The 18,693-nt window shown below is 59.9% G+C and overlaps 1 protein-coding gene across 5 annotated transcripts; it reads right to left on the reverse strand.

Annotated features, from left to right (window-relative positions):
• Positions 1–208: 208 nt before the first annotated feature.
• LOC119519012 lies at positions 209–9,094 on the reverse strand. 5 transcript variants are annotated; one of them, XM_037816481.1, is made up of 5 exons: positions 8,878–9,094; positions 7,126–7,238; positions 6,678–6,834; positions 6,005–6,275; positions 209–1,822 (listed from the first exon to the last, which is right to left on the reverse strand). In XM_037816481.1, the coding sequence occupies exons 1-5, from the start codon at positions 8,913–8,915 to the stop codon at positions 1,730–1,732; spliced, it is 672 nt and encodes a 223-aa protein (XP_037672409.1). In that variant the 5' UTR covers positions 8,916–9,094; the 3' UTR covers positions 209–1,729. The 5 variants fall into 5 exon arrangements, 4 of the variants coding, with proteins under 4 accessions (XP_037672409.1, XP_037672407.1, XP_037672408.1 ...); XM_037816479.1 differs by having other exon boundaries at positions 6,678–7,238; XR_005213920.1 differs by lacking the exons at positions 209–1,822; positions 7,126–7,238 and having other exon boundaries at positions 5,741–6,275.
• Between the last annotated feature and the right edge of the window lie 9,599 nt (positions 9,095–18,693).

Consider the following 18,693-nt stretch of genomic DNA (forward strand, 5'->3'; position numbering starts at 1 on the left):
GCTTTTGATCAATACTGACCCCCTCACTTGTCCCTCTGTCAGAATCATGGGTTTCAAACCAAAAATTAGGTCTTGTGATCTGACAAAGGATATTTTTTAATCAATTTTTAAAAATATATTCACATGAAGAATTTTACAGGGGCAGAAAAATGGCCTGACAGTTTATACTTAATGACATCCTTTACTGGGAAGGATGTACTTCCCTGGGATCACGGCCCTCCGGCCTTTTCCATGAACATCACGGCCACTGAGGAGGGGCGGTCAAGCCTAATGGGTGAGGGCAAGGACTCCAGAGTCACCAGCCTGGTTCGACTTCCTGGCTGTGTGACCTCAAGCAAGTTACTTAACCCCTCTGTGCTTCAGTTTCCTCATCTGTAAAAGGGGGATGATTGTTGTTAGAGTTAGATAAATTCCGTGCTCACAGCCGTGCCTGGCCTCGGGGAGCCCTTGCTCCCCTACTGCTGCCTTGTGCACAGGAGAAAGCCAGTCCTCAGTGGGTATTTGTGGGTGCCTGGTGAATGCTAAAGGCTGTGGGCCCCAGTCAGGAGAAGACCTAGTCCCTGTCTGGAAACGTTCTTTCCGTTATCCATTGCTGTGTAGCACCCCACCCCAAACTCGGCGGCATCAGACACCACCACTCGTGCATTCTGCTCAGAGATCTGCAGTTTGGGGCGGGGCGGTGAGGCCTGGTCTCTGCTCCATGCGGTGCCAGCTGGGCCAGAGGATCCTCTTCCCAGATGGTGCATTCGTGAGGCTGGCGAGTTGGTGCCGGCTGCCAGCTGGGATCTCGGTTTGTCTCTGTGTCGCCTTCTCCATACACTCTCTCGGGCTCCTCACACATGGCGGCCAGTTCCGAGACCTGAAGTCCCCGGGGGAAGAGCCAGGCAGAAGCCACGTCACCTTTATCACCTTATCTTCAGAGCTGCATGGGTTTTGCCACTTCCACCACACGCTGTTAGAGGCCATCATGAGTCTCCCTCCCCACGGGGTAAAGGGAAGGGGATACAAACAGAAGGTTCTGGAAGAGCACGTGGGTGGGGAATACGGTGGGACTGCTTCTGGAAAACACAGCCTGCCAGGTTTTGTCTGTACTATTCCTGGGGCTTGGAGAGTCAGGGCTGGAAGGGCTCGCAGGGCCCCCACCCCATTTCACAGAAGCGGACAACTGAGGCTCCTGGGGGCCGTGAGCTCTCCAGGCCACAGGGCGTGCTTCGCTCGTCTTGGGTTACTGGAGGGGGGTGCCGTGTTTCCTGTGGGATACCAGGGTCCTGGAGGGAGGGGCTGAAGGGGATCCCCCTCCCACAGGCCCCTGGCCCTGGCCACACCAGAACCCAGCACTGCAGCCACGTTGACCCCCAGGTCGTCGTCAGGCCTCCCATGTTGACCTCACAGTGCTGCATGCAGCAAGCGCTCAATGAATGTTTGGCTCTCTGCCCGTTGGTGACCGATGCTGGGGATGCTGGGCCAGGGCAGGCAGTAGGGCAATGGGGTACGTGGGGTGGCCGGCCTGGGTGGGGCCCGTGGCCCTGGGAGGGGAGCCCACTGCCTGCAGCCTCCGGGGTGGGGGCCTGGCCTGGTCTCGGGGGGCCCCGGCTTCCTGAGCCACCGTCAGGGCACATTCGCAGTGGCAGGAAGAGCCGGCCAGTCAGATAAAAGCCAGAGGGAGCCCCAACAAAGGAAGTGAGGGGAGGCCTTTTCCCTCCCACCTGAAGACGCCACACGCCTGCTGTCAGTGCCCGCGGCTGACTGGCGGCTGTTCGGGGGACGGTGAAGAAACAGAACACGACGTGGGGTAGGAAGCACCTGTGCCTGCCTGCAGCAACTGAGAGGCAGAGCCGTTTATGTAGGAGAAAAAAAATACATGTTTTAGAATCAGCCTCCTCTCAGCGCAGGCCCTCGTGGTGCCGTGCTGTCCCCACTGGGGAGGGAATTGGAGAGCGGTGTTGGGGTTCAGCCTCCCCTGTGATCTCTGAGGCCCCCCACCCCCACTTTCTGCAGTTAATTGGATGGGAGGAGGAGACCACCCAGGCCTCCCCCCGAGACAAGCCCCAGCCCCCAGTGGAACATTTGGGGGCCCGTCCTCCTGGCGGGGCGCTGCTGCTTTAACAGTGGAGCTGGGCCCTCTGCCACTGCCCCCTGCCCCGCAGAAGGAGCCCCGGCATTGGAATCAGACCCCCGATTGACGCCCAGAGCCACCCTGTGGTAGGGGCTGAGTCCGGAGCTTTCTGCACCTCAGCCTTCTCATCTGTGAAACGGGGTTCCCGCTGCCTGGTCCAGCCTGTGGACCTCAGTTCCTCTTGGGAAAGTGGGACGAGGCAGGGTGGGGGGCGCGTGCCAGCACCGAGTGGCAGACAGCAAAGCCGCAGCGGGCACTAGGCCAACGCCAGCCAACCTGCCCCTCTGGCTTGGGGCACAGGGAAGCCTGCAGGACGTGTCCCGATTTGGGGTGCACACCACTCCCTGGGCTGCCTCCCCCGGGCTGCTCAGGAGCCTCTGGAGGTGGGGGGGGTGGTTGCTGCAGCCAGCACGATCCCCTGGGAGGGTGGGAGCGGGCCCCTGCTGCAGGGCTTCCTACGCAAGGGGAATCAGGTGGGGACCCCAGTCCTTGTATTCGGTTATTAGAGGCTCCGTGCAAGGCCCACAGTGGGCGCCTTGAAGCCACAGCTGCCAACCAGGGGGCAGGGAACTCGTTGGAACAGCACCTCCGGGCACTGCCTGGGAAGAAGGGCTGGGGCAGGAGGAAGGTTGGGGGGCCCGAGGGCGGGCATGGCTCCTGGGCAGAGGGCAGGGTGGCTTGGCTTCGTGGCGTGGCCAGGGGGCTTGGGGTTGGCAGGTGTGAGACCCCCTCCCAGAGCCTCAGCCTCAAGCCTGTGCCCCTGGGCCATCGCCGTCGCCCCTTTGCCCCTCCTCTGTTTTCTCACCCCCTGCAAATGTGCACCTCCCTCCTCCCAAAAGCGGCTCTTCAGTCTCGCGGGTGGCACGGTGGGTCCGTGGGTCTTGGAGACAGTGGGGACTGGGAAATGGCAGGGCAGAGCCGCGTCCAGTAAAGGCCTGTCGCGGAGGGCCGAACATGGCCTGAGACATCCAGCCCTGAGAAGGTTGCCTCGCGTGGCCAAGGGGATTTCGCTGTGTGATTAGGTCACGGGTTTGGAGATGGGGAGGTGATCCCGGGCTGTGTCATCGCAGGGGTCTCTCTAAGGAGGAAGAAGATTTGGTGCAGAAGTAGGAGGTGTGGCTTTGGAAGCAAGAGGCTAGAGGGATCTGAGGATGGGGCCGCGAGCCCGGGACAGCAGGCGGCCTCTGGAGCCCGGGAAGGCAGGAAACCGGTTCTCCCCTGGAGTCTCCAGAAGGAACTGGCCCAGCCGACACCTTGAGCTCAGCCTGTGGGACTGATTCGGAACCTCTGGCCTCTCAGAGGATAAACAAATGTGCGTCATTTTAACCCACGAAGTGCGCAATCATTTTGCTACCGCAACAGGAAACATACACCTGCTAAGTACCTGGTGACCTGCCCGGGCGAGTCTTTGACCTTGAGCCAGGCAAGGTCCCAGCAGCTTGTGAGCAGGGAGGTGGCTCTGCAGAGGTGGCCGCCCCTCAGGTTTGAAATATTTCGTAATTAAATGTATCTTTAATGACATCTGCCTGGATCCCAGATTCCGTCCCCCCTCAAGGACCCCTCCTGCAGCTCTTTGGCAAATATCAGTAGCCGGACGTGAGCTCTGTGGAGCCTGCGGCCAGATCATCCCCGTCTTCCCACATTTCCCTCCTCCTGTCCTCACCCTGGTGACTGGCCCTGGCCTTTGGAAAGTCTGAGAAGCTGCTGGGATTGGCTCTGCTTGCTGGCGGAGGCCAGGGCACACGTTTCCAACCCTGACATCACCCAAAGGACCAAGCCTGGGAGTTAGAGGGACGGAGTTCACGCCCTGCTGCCCTGCTCTCTGCTGTGTGACCTTGGGTGAGACGCCGAGCCTCTCTGGGCTCAGGTTCTCCTGTGGAATGTGGGGGAAATGCTCCCGGCCTGTTCAGCTCCTGTGAGGACAAGCCCCAGCCCAGGGCCTGGCGCAGGAAGTGTGGGGTGTGGGGCTTCCTCCTGGGATGCCTGGAACACCTAATGAGTTGGCGGGCCCTGGGCCCTCCGGTGGAAGGGTCACACCCACCTGAGTCACCTTTATGTGGGCTGGAGGGTGCTTTCTGCCCTGGCACGGCAGCCTGGAGGCCCAGGGCCAGCCGGGCTGCCTCCGGGAGCTTCTCAGCTGCCCTTCCCGGGCTCAGGGCATCCTGCGAGGGCCACATGGGGCTCCCGTCCTGGCCGGCTGCCCCAGGCACAGCTTCGACCCAGACTCTCACTCGGTCACACCGGCCAGGGGGGCAGGCTCTAGAACCACTCATGGGGGTGGGTGGGAGCGTCCCTATGGGCCGATGGTGGGGCTGAAATTGTCCACGGAACCCCAGGGCTACGGGTGCCAGTGCTTAGGTGTGTGCCCTCATGTCAGTCTGCTCGCCCCTCCTCACAGTGTCAGTGATGATGCCCGTGGAGAGCGCACACCATGGCCTTTATACTTTCTCTTGGCATCCCTGCGGAATAAGCACCATTGACATCCCCACTTTCCAGGTGGGGCTCAGAGAGGGCAAGTGACTTGCCTCTGGTCACACAGCAATGAAATCCCAGGGCTGGGATTCACGGCCTCCAAAGTTGGAGCTCTGGACTGTGGTGGTTTACCAAGCCCAAAGCCTCCGTGCTACCTCCCGTCCCCTCCCCTCCCTACCTCCCCTGCTCTCCCTCAATAGGCCACAATTGTGTGCCTCCCTGATTCCTAAAACGCAGCAGGAGCAGGGCCACGTGGTTTCTCCTACACCAGCTGTGGTTGTGTCTCCCCTCCTTGGGAGCCCCAGCTCCGCCTCCCCTGCCTGCACCTCGCTCTGACACCTGCCCTCTCCCGACCCCCAGCCCTGCTGTCCAGGGGGTAACTGGGTGACCAACCCTTGCCGAGGGCAGAGGAGGCAGGGGTGCTGCTGGCTGGGGGGCACTGCGGCCTGGGGGGTGTGCTCCCTGCTTCCCTGGCCCCCCCTCTGCCTCTGCCCTGCCCCCCCCAGCTGCCGCCTTCCTCCTCTGCCCGTGCTTCCTGGGCCAAGAACACAGATTAACATGCAGATTCTGGGCAGCATGTCTGGCCGGCCAGGGTCTCCAGTGCAGCCCTCTCGGCACCATCACGACCCCCTGCGGGGACCGAGGCCCTGAGGTCCCTGCTGGGGCCTGAGTCTGGGTCTCCCCCCACATCCTGTGGCCTTTGGCTTGTCTTGAAGACCCTCCATCAGTCAGGTGCCCCCAGAGGGGAGAGAGAGTGAGAGATTTAAGGCACAGAAGTGGCTTCTGAGACGGTGGGGCTGGCTCAGGCCCGAAGCCCGGAGAGCAGGGTGGGCTGGGCCGACCGCGGGGGAAGCTCTGCTTCTCAGGGCCTTCCAACCGATTAAGTCAGGCTCACCCAGGCCACCTAGAACCATCTCCTCTGAAGTCAACTCAAGTGACCACATCTACAAAACACCTTCACCGCAACAGCGAGATGAGGGTGGTTTCTGATTTTTAAACTTTTTGTTGTTGTGTCCTACATACAGCTCAGCGTTTCCCATTTTAACCGTTCTCAAACGTGCCGTTGGGGCTGAAGAATTCTTCGTCGTGGGGGGCCCTGTGCTCTGCAGGCTGTAACGCAGCCTCCCCAGCCCCGAGCCCCGAGCCCCGAGATTCCGCCAGCAGCCTCCCTCCCGCCCAGCTGAGATGACCACGTGTCTCCAGACATTGCAAGTGCCTCCCTGGGGGCAAAACCGCCCAGGTTGAGAGCTAATGTGCCCACCCAGCCGAGGCTGATCGGCCCGGGTACCACCTTCAGTGCCGTCTTCTCTCCTGGGAGGCTTGTGGCCTGTGCCGCTGCATGGCCGGAGAATCCAGCTCCTTCTCTGACCCTTTCCCTTCCTCGGGGCCTCACCACTTCCTGGGGCTTTCCTGTACCTGACCAAGGCGTTTCCTTGGCCTCCACAGCCTCTTCTTGCCCTGCAACGATGACACACCAGCACTCCTGCACTCTAAGCCCCTCCTTGGCTCTCCAGGGCCGACAGTTTGAACGTGGCCTCGTGGGACTGTAGCAGAGAGCTGTGCAACTCTGGTCAGGTTGCTTTCCCTCTCTGGTCTCGGGGTCGTCATCTGGGAAATGGAGTCACAGTTATCCACACCTTGCAGTGTTGCTAGAGGGTCAGATGAGCTGCTCCTGGAATGGTACCCGCTGGAGGAGAGGGCCGATGTCACTGCCCTGGGCCCCAAGGTCACCCCTGGGACAGTGGTTTCTGCCTCCAAGAACCCTTCACTGCTGAGCTTCCCCTTTCCTGGAATACTTTCTTCTCATCTCTGCTCCTCAGAATCCTGCTTATCCTGAAGGCTGAGCCCATGAGACCGTGGGGAGCCTCCCCCCAACCTCCCCCCCCCTCCTCCCAACTCCTGCAGCATGAATTTCGTGTGGGCATCCCAACCAGAGGGTGAACCCCGAAATCCAGGGGCAGTGTGTTTACCTGTAGGAGCCCTGAATTGGGGATCGTGACCTCCTCACAAAGCAGCACCCCACCTCCCCTGCCTCCCCTCCCTTCTGTGAGGTCCCCCCGACCCGTCCACCCAGGGCCGGCTTGCTGACCTGGTCCTCCGTGGCCTGGGCCTGCTGCCAGCCGCTGGGGGCTTGGACGAGAGCTCGGGGAGCACAGGCCCCGGGGCGGCGGGCCGTGGCAGCTCAGCACTGCTCCCCAGGCCGGCAGGCCAGTTCAGTCCGCTGTGTAATAACCCAGCCCTTTGATCTGGCAGAAATGAGTAATTAGCGAGGAGCCAGCAAGTTGGCACCTGGCAGGAGCCTGTGTCCGGGCGCGCGTTGGCGGGGGGGGTTGACGCTGCACGTGAGGTCGGGCACTGGGGGTTGCCAGGCTGCCTGCGTCCGGGCTGGGGCTGCCACAGGGACGGGGGGACGGCACGGGGCTGGGGGCTGGCTCCCCTCGCGGGCCCGCACCCCAGCAGGGACCCTCCACGAGCCTGTCTCTCTCCGGGCCTCTGTCTCCCCATCTGTAAATTGGGGCTGTTGACTCCCTGCTCACAGGCTGACGTGAGGCCGTGCAATGGTGTGTGTGACACAAGCAGCACAGGGCAGACACGCGGTCGCTGGGCGCTCAGCCAGGGCCATGGCCGGCCAGTAGGCAGCTCTGCGGCCCTCGGGAAAAGGCAAGCAGATTTGACAGATCAGAAACCGCGCTCTGTGCTGCTCCAAAGCTCTTCCCACGCCCACGTGTCTCTGTTCCCTGTCCTTCCACAGCCACCCGAAGCCCCTGGTGGTCCCCTTATTTCTGAGGGGCATGTCCACCTCCCCCACCCGCACCCCCTCCCCCGTGAGCCTCGGTGCCAGGGGCAGGTTCGAGAAGCGTCTTTAGCCTTCCCTTAACCCACTGCACCCCCAGGTGCCCAGGTCACTCTAGTGCAACATTTGAAGCACGTGCTTGCGACGCAGCCCCTCTCGAAGGCAGGTTCACCCCCCTTCGGGGACACGAGGGGCCCCCACTGCTGCTGGTGGCGTCACAACAGCAAAAGTGATGGTGCTAATAATAGCATCTGCCACACAGAAAGGAGAGAGAGGAGGAAAGGAAAAGAAGGGGGCCGGGGCCCCTGGGAGCTGGGAACACCGAGGCTGGTGTCGGGCAAACACCCTGCCCGCGGCCCCCCGGGGAGCCAGCAGCTGGCCGGGCCTGCTCTCCTAGACCTCGCTGGCAGCTCCCCTGCTCACCCCGGGTGCCCCGTGAAGAGCCCTCCCAGCATGGTTGGCGGCGGGCCTGGTGGGGGTGGCTGTGCCTCTCCCCTGAGCTGTGCCCGGGTACAAGCTGGGACCCCAGGAGCTCAGGGCTGAGGCAGACGGGGCCGGGAGGGGCTGCTGGGGTCCAGGAGCTGGTGGGAGGGGGGGTCCTTCCTGAAATCTCCTGCCGAGCCTCCAGGCCCCGGTGCAGCTCCATGAATCCCAGAGAATCCCAGACGCGCCACCCAGGGGGGCGGTTTGGCAGCGTCAGGCCTCATTACTTTAATAAGCTCCCATTAACCCTTCTCCTGCTGCGAGCAACTCTGATGGTGTTTGGGGATTGGCCGTTGGGGGTTTGGGAGCTGTCGTTCCTTCCTTCACTCATGCATTCAACAAACGTTTGTTGCGCCTGGCCCGGGGCCAAGGAGCTGGCAGGGTTCGCTCGAGGAGCTCCCCGTCTGAGCATCAGATTTGCAGAGTTTCAGACGTGGAACTCAGCGTAGGAGAGGCTGGGGCTGCGCACAGGACCCCCCCACGGCCTCGGGGAGCCTGGTCGGACCGTGGCGCCACCCCAGCTTGGCCCTACAGAGACATTCACATCAAGGCTCAGCGCACACGTACACACAAACGCACATGCATGTATGCACAGCCTGTGCACACTTATCTACATACAATGCAGTGTGCACACACACCTGCACACGTGTACCCACTTTCACATGTGTGCACACGTACGTACTTGAACACACCCTTTCACACCTTCATGGACAGACATGCACGCCTGTGCATCCAAGGGGAGGGGGAAAGGCAGAGGCTCCCCCTCACCCCAGCTGTACCCCCAGCACCCAAGGCGTCACCCAGACTGCCTGGCCAAGCTCTGCCCACGCTGCCCCTTGGCCACCCTTTGAGTGGACCGGCCTGCAAAGGGCGCAGCTTGGGGCATCCAAACAGGGAGGCTCAGAGTGGCCGTGTCCCCTACCCCCCAGACCCTGGCCCTCGGGGCCTTCTGAACACAGGGCCCGCGGAGGGGACCGGCTGTCCCCGTCACATGCCGGCAGGTGCCTGCTACCTGGAGCTGAAGTTTCCCAAATGAGGATTTTTCTGCATGCAGCACACTTTGAGGTTCTTTATTCTGTTCCGTCCCCTTTTGTAAAATTGCTGCTGCAGCGCTCCACACCGATCTCAGGCAGGACGCGTCCCGGAGTTTGGGAGATGCCGACCAGATGACATTTCAGCTCTGCTCGCCTCTGAGACTGGGTGCCTGGGCAAACATCCCTGAGCTTTAAATCATCTTTGGAACAAGACAGGGAGTAAACAAACAGAGCCGGCGCTTTCCGCCCCCCAGCTCCGCTCGTGCTGTTACCAGTCACGCGGCCCTTTGTCTGCTTTGGGTTGTTGTCGGTTTTTTCCTTCTTTGTGTCATCAAAAGCAAACCCAGCCTCGGAGTGAAGCACCGGGAAGTGAAGGCGGGACAGAGGCCGGGCCGCCTCCCCAGGGCCCCCTGCTTCCAGGCCCCGCAGCCCCTCTCCCTTAGGGTCTTGGGCTAGGGCTGGCTCAGCCGTATCCCCCTACCTCCCACCCATTTTCTGCTCAGGGAAACTGTGTCTCTCTAGTCCTCCTGCTGTTAGAGCCTTCCCTCTGGGACCCCAGACTTGCCTTTGTGCCAATTGCCCAATCTCCTCTGTAAATCAGGGGGTACCTGCACCTCCCAACCTTCCGGCCTCTCTGGGGGCAATTTTGTGCAGAGGTCAATGGTGCAGACCGAGGACGGTGGCATCTGGGTGCAGCGCAGGCTCTGGTGGCCTGGGCAGCTGGTTCGGCCCTTGACCTCGGCCTCCCCATCCCTAAAATGGGTGTGTTATGGGGAACCCAGCTCATCGGGATGCACGGAGGGTCGGGTGCATTCATGCACATCAAGCGTTTGAACAGAGCTTGGCATGTAGCAGAGGCCAAATAAATAAGATGATATTGAATAACCATCTCATGGGTTTGCCATCAGTAGGAATAAAATCAGCAAGCTTGGACTGAGCGGCTCTCAGGGGCCCAAGGTGTCTTTCGTCGTTTTTCCCATGAGGTAGGCCCCATCGCTGTGACCCTTCTACAGAGGAGGAAGCTGAGGCCCAGACAGGGTCGGTGACTTCCTGTTGGCCACACAGCAACGTGTGTTGGAGTCAGAGCCTGGAGCACACGGGCTTCCACAGCTGCTAGCCGCCATCAGCCTCCTTATCATTCTCGTTCAAGTTGTCTGAGAATTAAACGAGATGCTGTGTGCAGAGTCGGGCCTGGCACGCAGCGGAGCAGCTTGTCTCGTTGGCATCGGTGGTGTGGCGGGTGGTTGGGTGGGGTCTCTGCTGGGCACCGGTGCCTCCCGGGTAGGGTGTGGCCCAGGTTGGCCCCAGTGCCTGCCGTGGGCATGGCCTGTGCCGTGTGAGGTCAGCAAGCTGCCCCGTCCCGCTGGCTCCTCCCTGGACCGCCCCTGCCCACGGAGGGAGCTCCCAGACGTGCCAGGTGCCACGGAGTAATTCTCGGGCTGTTTTACGTGATTGCAAATTGATCCGCCCCCCACCACCCCGGCGATTTGTTCTGCAGTCTCCCTGCCTGCTGACGCCAAGCTGGCCGGCCTGTAATTTCCAGCGTGGGAGGTCTTTCTCCTTTCGTGCAAGGGACGTACTTGTATTTGTCCGGGCCCCGTCGACTGCGGGATCCAGCCGTGATTTCTCTGAGGAAGTGGCCGGCACAGCCGGCCAGGCCCTGGCAGGACGTGCCGACTCGCTGGGCCCTTTCTAGAGGCGTCTCCTTTTATTTCCCACTTTTACTTTTCCCCTTTACCCCTCAACTTGGATTTGCTCAATGATTCCCCTCAGGCCTTTTCATAAAAAACAGCAGTGGAAAGCTGCTAAAAAGCCTTGCTTTCCTGTGTTTCTTCCATTAGTAGATTTCTTTCCCTGGATATGGGTGAGTGTGTGTGTGCATGTTTGTGCAGGTGTGTATAGAGATAAAGAGAGAGAATGATAGATTTTTTTCTGATCGTCCCTTTTTAAAAAAATTTCCTAAAAATTAGTCTTAAAATCCTTTGCAGTTCAGATCCTTAGAATCTTGAGTTGTGCCTCCACACAATGAGATTGTGCCTTTATTTTCTCATGGCCTGTGGACCCCCAGACTGAAATGGCAGCTCCGAGATGGCCAGGACGTTCCCCGTCGGGCTCACTGCTGAACCCCCAGCTCCTGGAGCAGTCCCTGAAATTCAGTTTCAAACTAATGACCAGGTGTGTGGACGAACCCCCCTCTGCCCAGCTTTGCACTCAGATGGGGAGCGGGGGCTGCAGGGGGTTCTGTGACTTCTCCAACTCAACAAGTAAGAGTGCCACCAAGATGGAAACAGTGTCCAAGCCGCTTAAAAATTAACACCCTGTGTTCAGGACACCTCCTGATGCAATTACACACAGCCCAGCCCCAGCTCGGATGCAGGGCCCCACGGAAGGGCCTTTCTGTGTTTGGGCAGGTAAGGTGCTCACCTGGGTGCCAAGCTGAAAGCCAGACACGCAGGTGGCTAAGGGGGTGGCGCCAGAGCTGGATGAGCTGGTTCGAATCCCGGGTCCATACCTGACTTTTACTCCAGTCGAGTTACACAACCTTTCTGGGCCTTCTGTTTGGAAGATGACGGTGATAATGATGGCCTCGAGCCCATGGGCTGTCACGAGGATTAAATGAATTAAAATCCGTGCAAAGCACTGAAAAGAGTGTAGAGCATGGAGCAAATGCTGTGTACGTGTTTATCATTATTTCCTTGTCATCGTATTTCTCACATGTCCCTAAGCTGAACTGAACACCTTTTTGGCTGCTGGGTGACAGTTTGCCCAGTGCGAGAACATCCTGGCCGTCTCGGAGCTGCCGGTTCAGTCTGGGGGAAAATGGAGAACAAACAGCATGTCCAAACATCCAGGGTCCACAGGCCATGGGAAAGTAAAGGCACGCTCTCATTGTGTAGAGGCACGATTCGGGAATCTAAGAATCTGAACTGCGAAGGATGTTAAGACTGATTTTTAGAAAATTAAAGAAAAAAGGGAAGATCAGGGAAACTCTCTCATCTCTGAGCTCTCTGGGACTTCTGTGATTACCACTTTCTAGTGCATTTGTTTCAGTTCTGCACCCGCACTTCCGGAAGCTTGGCCTCGTTGGATGCGGCTGGAGGGATGGTGACATCTTTGGCTACTGGCCGTCCACCCTGAGCCTGGGCCTCCCCTCCCGCGGTGGCCTCTGGCCCTGCAGGTTGCTCACGGCATGCCCTCACCCTCCCAAGAGGCCGTGGGGTTCAGTGGGGTGCAGGCAAGTGTCCGTCCCTCTGCGTTGACAGGCACCCACCCTGCAGCCTGTCGAGTTGGGCTGAGCCACCTGGGCGCCCGGGAGCTGTTTGGCATGGCTGTCGTTTCCTCCAGCCTGTGACAGGAACCCTGGCCCGGCGCTAATTCACGTTACAACCAATGCATCCCAATGTGTGTTTTTAAAGGGCATAATTTCTATCAACTTCAATTAGAGCTATTTTTATTTTTGTCACCCTGAAGAATTTCCCTGCGGTTAAGCTGCCATTTTTCATGGTGATACCCTGGCAAGGGCTGGGGGGAAAAATTAATAGTCTGGTGATCATTTAGCTAATGCACTGTCAGGGCTTGTCAAACCGACTGCACCAGGGGAGACAGCTGCTCCTGGGCCTCAGTGATGTCCGAGCCACCTGCGGCAGCCCAGGCCCCTGAGTAGATGCACGAGGTCAAGCCAAGCCCCTCGGAGCCCGGGGCGGGGGCCTCGGCATCCCCGTCGGGCACAGCATGGCGAGCACCTGCTGCCCCCCAGCTGTGTGGCTCCAGCAGGTTGCTGAATGTCTCTGAGTCTGAACCCTATCTGAATGGGGAACCCTGGAAGGGCTGGCCAATAATGAGATACCTGCCGTGTTGCCTTCGATTCCTGGGCTGCCGTAACAACCCCCAAGTGGGTGTCTTGATACAGCCTTTAGTCTCTGGCTGTTCTGGAGGCTGGAAGTTCACAAGTTGGTGTTAGAGCCATGTACCCTCGGTGTGGGACAACCTTTCCCCTGCCTCGCTTCTGGCTTCTGGTGGCTGCTGACAGTCCCTCATGTTCTCTGCCTCTGTCGTCACATGGCTGTCTTCCCTGTCTGTCTGTCTGTCTGTCTGTCTGAGTCCAGGCTTCCTCTTATGAGCCCACCAGTTGTGTTGGGTCAAGGACCTGCCCTAATCCAGGATGGCCTCATTTTGACCTGCCCGATTCCAAACAGGGTCACAGGTACTGGGGATCGGGACTTCGACGTATCTTTTTGGGGGACACAGTTCAACCCGTAACACTAGTAAACAAGGCATCGATTCGTGAAGGGGGAGGGGGCTGCAGGCGGTGAGTGGGGAGCTGGCAGTAAAAGCAGGCCCAGACCCCAAAGCAGGAGGGCGGGGGGGAGAGGAGAGCCGCCGAGCCAGCTTGGGGAGCCGCCCCCCTGCGTCTCCAGTGAGGAAAGCGCTTCTCGATCCTGTTCAAACCTGAATCAGGTGAGTGGGCAGCCAGCCTGGGCTCCGCCCACACCGGGGAGTATTACGCAGCAGAGAAAAGGAGCAGATATCGATGCATGTGGCACACAGCTGCCAGATGGGTCTCTGAGGACGTACGCCGGGTGAAGGTCACCCAGAGGTGACTTACTGCGAGGTGCCATTTACACAACAGTCTCGAAGCGCAGGGATGGAGACTGGATTCGTGGTTGCCAGTGATAGGAAGGCGGTGGAAGGGAGAAGGGTGTGGTCATCTCAGAGCACCGTGAGGAGCCCCCGTGGTGGGTACTTGAACCGGCCCAGCTGATCAAACTGCACAAAGCTAAATACGCCCATGAGAGCACAAGTTGTCCCGGGGGATCTGAGTCCGGCAGGTGCTTTGAGCCAGTGTCCTATCCCAGGGGTGATGAGGTGCCAGAGCTTTGCACGGCATCACTGTTGGGGGACACTGGGTGAAGGGTCCCCAGGGTATCTGTTACTTCTCGCAGCTGCATGTGTGGCTGCTGTTAACTCAAAATAAAAAGTTAGACGTTCACACTCACTAGAGTGGGTGTTACATAAAAAAATGGAAAATAACCAGTGATGGCAAGGATGCGAAAAAATAAGAATCCTCGTTCACTCTTGGTGCAGCGCTACGGAAAAGTTGGCAGCTCCTCAGGAAGTTAAATACAGAATTACCATATGACCCGGCAACCCCTCTTCCAGGTATTTACCCACAAGACTTGAAAGCAGGGCCTGGAGCAGATATTTGCACACCGATGTTTACAGCACACTGCTCACAATTGCCCTACGGTGAAGGAGCCCCCGTGCTCATCAGCTGATGGATGGATACGCAGAATGTGTCTGTCCTTGCAACGGAATATTATTCAGCCGTCAAAAGAACTGAAGTGCTGGTACAGGCTACAGCGTGGGTGACCCTCAAAGACATGTGGCGTGAACTACGCCAGGCACAAAAGGACAAATACTGGATGATCACACCGATATGAAATAATGAGAATAAGCAAATTTGTAGAGTCAGAAGCTAGAGCACGGGTGGCCAGGGGCTGTATGGGACGGGCCTGGGGAGTGAACACTCAGTTGGTCTCTGGGTGGGAAGTTCCCGCATCCTGGGCCGTGGCTCTGGCTGGGGGAGCTTGTCTCCACTTTCTGTAAAGATGGGGTGGGCAGCTCGGGGGGCAGGGAGTGGGAGACTGGAGCGATCAGGAGTCCGCTGCCCATGTGGGCTGGGCGTCAGGGTCTGACAGAGCAGAAGGCAGAGCCATCCCAGTCTCGACCAGTGCGCTGGGCTGGTGAGGTGGGACGGGTGGGGGTCTCCTCCGCTGTGAAATGGGGGTGACGGGACCTGCCCACGGGGTTCGTCCCCGTGGATGAGACTGGGACCTGTGTCCCTCCCTGGGTCTTTGTGCTGCCGGTGTTAATCCCGCTGGGCAGCCAGGAGGACCAGGTCGGGAGTCGGACGGCTGGGTCCCCGTCCTGCCACCACCCTCGGACCCCTGGGGCCAGTCGCCCCTCTGCGCTCTGGTTCCTCACCTGTAGAATGGGGTGGCAGCAGTGTCTGCCTCGATGAAGGTTCGTGTGAAGTGCTCAACACAGTTTGGCACCTCGCGAACACTCGTAAATGTTAGTGGTGAAATTAGTAGTGCTGATAGTAGTTACTAGATGCTCAGCGAAAAAAGAAATAACAAATTCAAGGTGTCTGTGCTGGAGGAAGTTTGGGGCAGTGACCTTCACTGCAGGACTTGTCAGTGCCTTTATGCTGCCTGGGGGCATCGGGGGTCTCCGGGAGGGGACTAGACTGTGGGCCTGGTGGGGGTGCCTGCAGGACTCGTTCTCAACCCAGCGGTTATGGGGCCCTCGTGTCATGGAGAAATGGGGGTGAGCAGGAAGGGCGGCCGCCAGTGCTCAGAGGCCTTGTGGGGGTCAAGGCATCAGTCTGTAAGCTGGGCCGCACCTCCAGGGCCCAGAGCCCATCCCTCTGGGCCTGAGGGGCCACTGGGATGGATCATGCTGAGAAGGAACCCCCCAATCACCCCCTTCCCACCCTGGCGGCCTGGTGGCCCCCCAGTGCAGCAGGCTGTCTCCTTCTACTGGCTTCCACCTGGCCCCTGCTGGCCCTCACCTCCCGTCCTGCCCTGTGCCCAGCCCCGCCCGGGGGATCCCCGACCGCCTCAGCCCTGGCACCCTCACCCCTCCTCGTACTACTCCTTCTGTCGGGGTGCCTCTGACCCTGGCCAAGCCCCTCCAAGCCTCATGGGCGGCAGCTCCCAGGGGCCGCTGGGTGGGCCTCGTTGGCCACACACCTGAGCCCAGTGCACCCAGTTTCCTGTGCACGGAGGGAGGGCGTGCCCCTGCTGACACCCCCCCGTTCTCCCAGGACCCCTCACTCCACCAGGCTGCAGGGGTGTCTGCCAGCATCTGGGGTCACAGGTGCTGTCTGGGGGCCTCCTGGTCTGGGGGGCAGATGTGTGAACCCCCAAACCCATGGCATGGGGATGCGCAGTGGAGGTTGGCCTGGGGAGGGAGCCCGGGCAGCGTCGGGGGAGGGTGGAGGAGGCCGAGAATCTGGGGGCGGGAGGTGTGGGTTTGAGGCTGGCAGGGGCAGCAGGGAGCACCTCGGGATGGGGTGACTCATGCGCAGAGCCCTGTGTTGCTTCCACCCAGAACCCAGAATTGAGCCTTGGCCCCCCGGGGAGCAGCCACCGCCGTCCCTTGCTGCCCACAGCCCTAGCAGGAGCAGAGGGCCTGGTTCCCCGGGCTGGGTGAGGCCTTTCTGGAAAACCAAAGCAGGGGCAGTTTGTTAGTGAACAGGTGATGTGGAAAACTATTGGCTAGCACTGGGCAGAAAACTCGAGTCTGCTTTTTCTTCACCCTGCACAGCCCTTGCTGGGCCAGGCCGTGTTCTAGTTGCTTTACAAATTTGAGCTCATGCACCCTTCCAGCCGCCCCCCAAGGCAGGCCTCCATTTTGCAGATGGGGAAAGCAAGGCCCAGAGAGGTGGGGTCACTTGCCTGAGGTCACACAGCTCTGAGGGCTGGATTTGAAGCAGGCGAGGGGGCTGTGTGTCTGTGCTCTCAGCCACCGCAAGCCTTGGTGGAGAACGGAAGGTGACAGCCGGTGATACAGGCTCGCCCTTGGTGGGATGCGAGCTACATCCTCCTGTATTCCTCAGAGTGTCAGGCAGTTGAAGGTGAACCTCAGGGGCTGGTGCAGTGGGCAGCCCCCCACCCCGCCATCCCCCCGGCCCTGCCCCTGTTCTGAGTGGCAGGGTCAGCCCCCCGCCCGCCTTCCCCCACAGACCCTGCAAGACCAGTTTTGCATACAAGGAATTTTCTCTTGACGAGGGGTGTTTAGGAATAGCAGTAAATGGCGTTCCCCAACTCCTCTCCAGCCCCATGGGCCAACTTGCTGTTTCTAGAACAGGGGATGGCAAACCACGGCCCACAAGTCAGATCCAGCCCGAACAGATTTTGCTGAGGATGGTTTTCACATTTTTAAGTGTCGCCCCCAAAAATCAAAAGAAGAGCAACAGTTTGCAAAACATGAAAATTCTACAAAATTCAAATTTCGGTGTTCAAAATAAAGTTTTATTTGAACACAGCCATGTGCATTCATTGACACACTGTCGATGGCTGCTTAAAGCTGAGCCGGAAATCTTGACTCTCGGGCCCTGTACAGATAAAGCTTGCTGCCCGCGCTCCTGCCTTCGGGTGCTTGCTCCTTCCGTCTGGAATGTTCTCTGAGAAACGCTGGCACCTTCCCCTCCCCAGACACCCGGAGCAGGTGGAGGGGGCACCCCTTGTCCTGCACTGCTGGAAGGGGAGCCAGCAGGCGATCCCTGTCCACTTCCTGGGCCTCAGTTTCCCCGTCTATAGAACGGCTCTGTCACCATCCCCGCCTGCCTACAAGCAGAACCTTTACAAGGCTCCATGAGGCGGGTTTTGCCAGCACTTTGCAGACTGTCCAGGGGGGCTTTCGGGGGGGGGGGGTCTGCCCCTTTGGGGGGCTGCAGTGCCCTGGTTTCTGGCCAGATTTGAAACCAGGGGTAAAACCCTTCGTTCCGTTTCGCCAGGTCCTGGACCACGTGTCCATGCGGTATTCTGAGCCTGGGTCCTCTCCATCTAGTCCCGAGAGGTGGGGAGATCTGGGGGTCTCAGGCTGGGGGAGGGTCTGACAGGCCCCTCAGCTGCGCCTCCTCTGCCTGCGGCGACAGCTCCCGCCGGCTGTGGGCCCCCCGGGAGCGCTGCAGCCGGAGCACCCCTAATTGCTGTCACAGATGTGGCACCACCAGCCTCCGCGCCATCCGCTGTATCGCGGTGCGTAATTAGCCCCTGATTACTCATTTACTGGGTGCCGTGTGTATTCCATAGCTAATAACTTTCCAATTACGCCTGCTCTATGCCGCCCATTCAGTCACCCCACCGCTGTGGCGCGCGGGGGCCTCTGCAGACGGCGGCGCCCGTCTCTCCCTGACCCAAAGCCTTATCGTCCCATTACTGAGCCTCTGCCATCCTCCGCTTGCCATGACGCAGTGATTACAGGGAATTAAGGCCAGTGAAATACTGCGCTGCAGCCTTTGGTTGCTCCAGCTTGCAGCACGGGACGAGAGACCCCCACCCGAGTGGACTGAGCAGGACACCCTCTGGGTGGGCTTTGGGGTGGGCCAGGAGAGTGGGAAGGAGGGGGCTCCCTGTGGCAGGACCAGCCCCGGCCTCCGGCCCCTCTGTCCCCTTCCTGGATGGCAGCACCGGCCCTGTGACCTGCATGTCCCCAGCAGGTGGCCGGCCCGGGAGGTGCCCCTGGGCCGTGCTCTCCAATCGCATCCCGGCCCAAGGCCGTCCCTGATGAGGGGAGCAGCTTTCCTCCTCGTCCCTGGCCTCTGGCTCGGGCAAGGGGAACAGAGTGCGCGCCCTTTGGCGCCGTGGGGACTGGCGTCTCTTCCCTCTCCCCTGCACGGTACCCCGTTGCGTCTTCCCAGTGGCCCGAGGCAGGGGCTCCCTGGCGCCTGCCCCGCTCTGGAGATAAATCCGAGGAGCAGCCCGTCCACCAGCCTTCCCCACGCTGCCACGAACCAAAAGCACAAGCCTGCGTGCCAGAGCGCGCAGAGGACGGAATCAGAGTCAGCTGCGTTTAGCGAGCACCTACTGTGTACCGGGCGCTGTGCAGAGACTAGCTGCCCTTCAGGGAGTGTGCCCTTGGCCTGGGTTCTCCGCTCCGACTTTCACCAGCTGGGTGACCCTGGCCGACTTGACTCCTGGGCCTCCGTTTTCCCTCTGCAGCGAGAGTTACAGTTGTTGGGGGGCCTGATGGGGCTACGAGTGGCAGCTGCTCAGCCAATCCCG

Source organism: Choloepus didactylus, chromosome 22 (genome assembly GCF_015220235.1).
Source record: "Choloepus didactylus isolate mChoDid1 chromosome 22, mChoDid1.pri, whole genome shotgun sequence".
In the NCBI taxonomy this organism is placed as follows: Eukaryota; Metazoa; Chordata; class Mammalia; order Pilosa; family Megalonychidae; genus Choloepus; species Choloepus didactylus.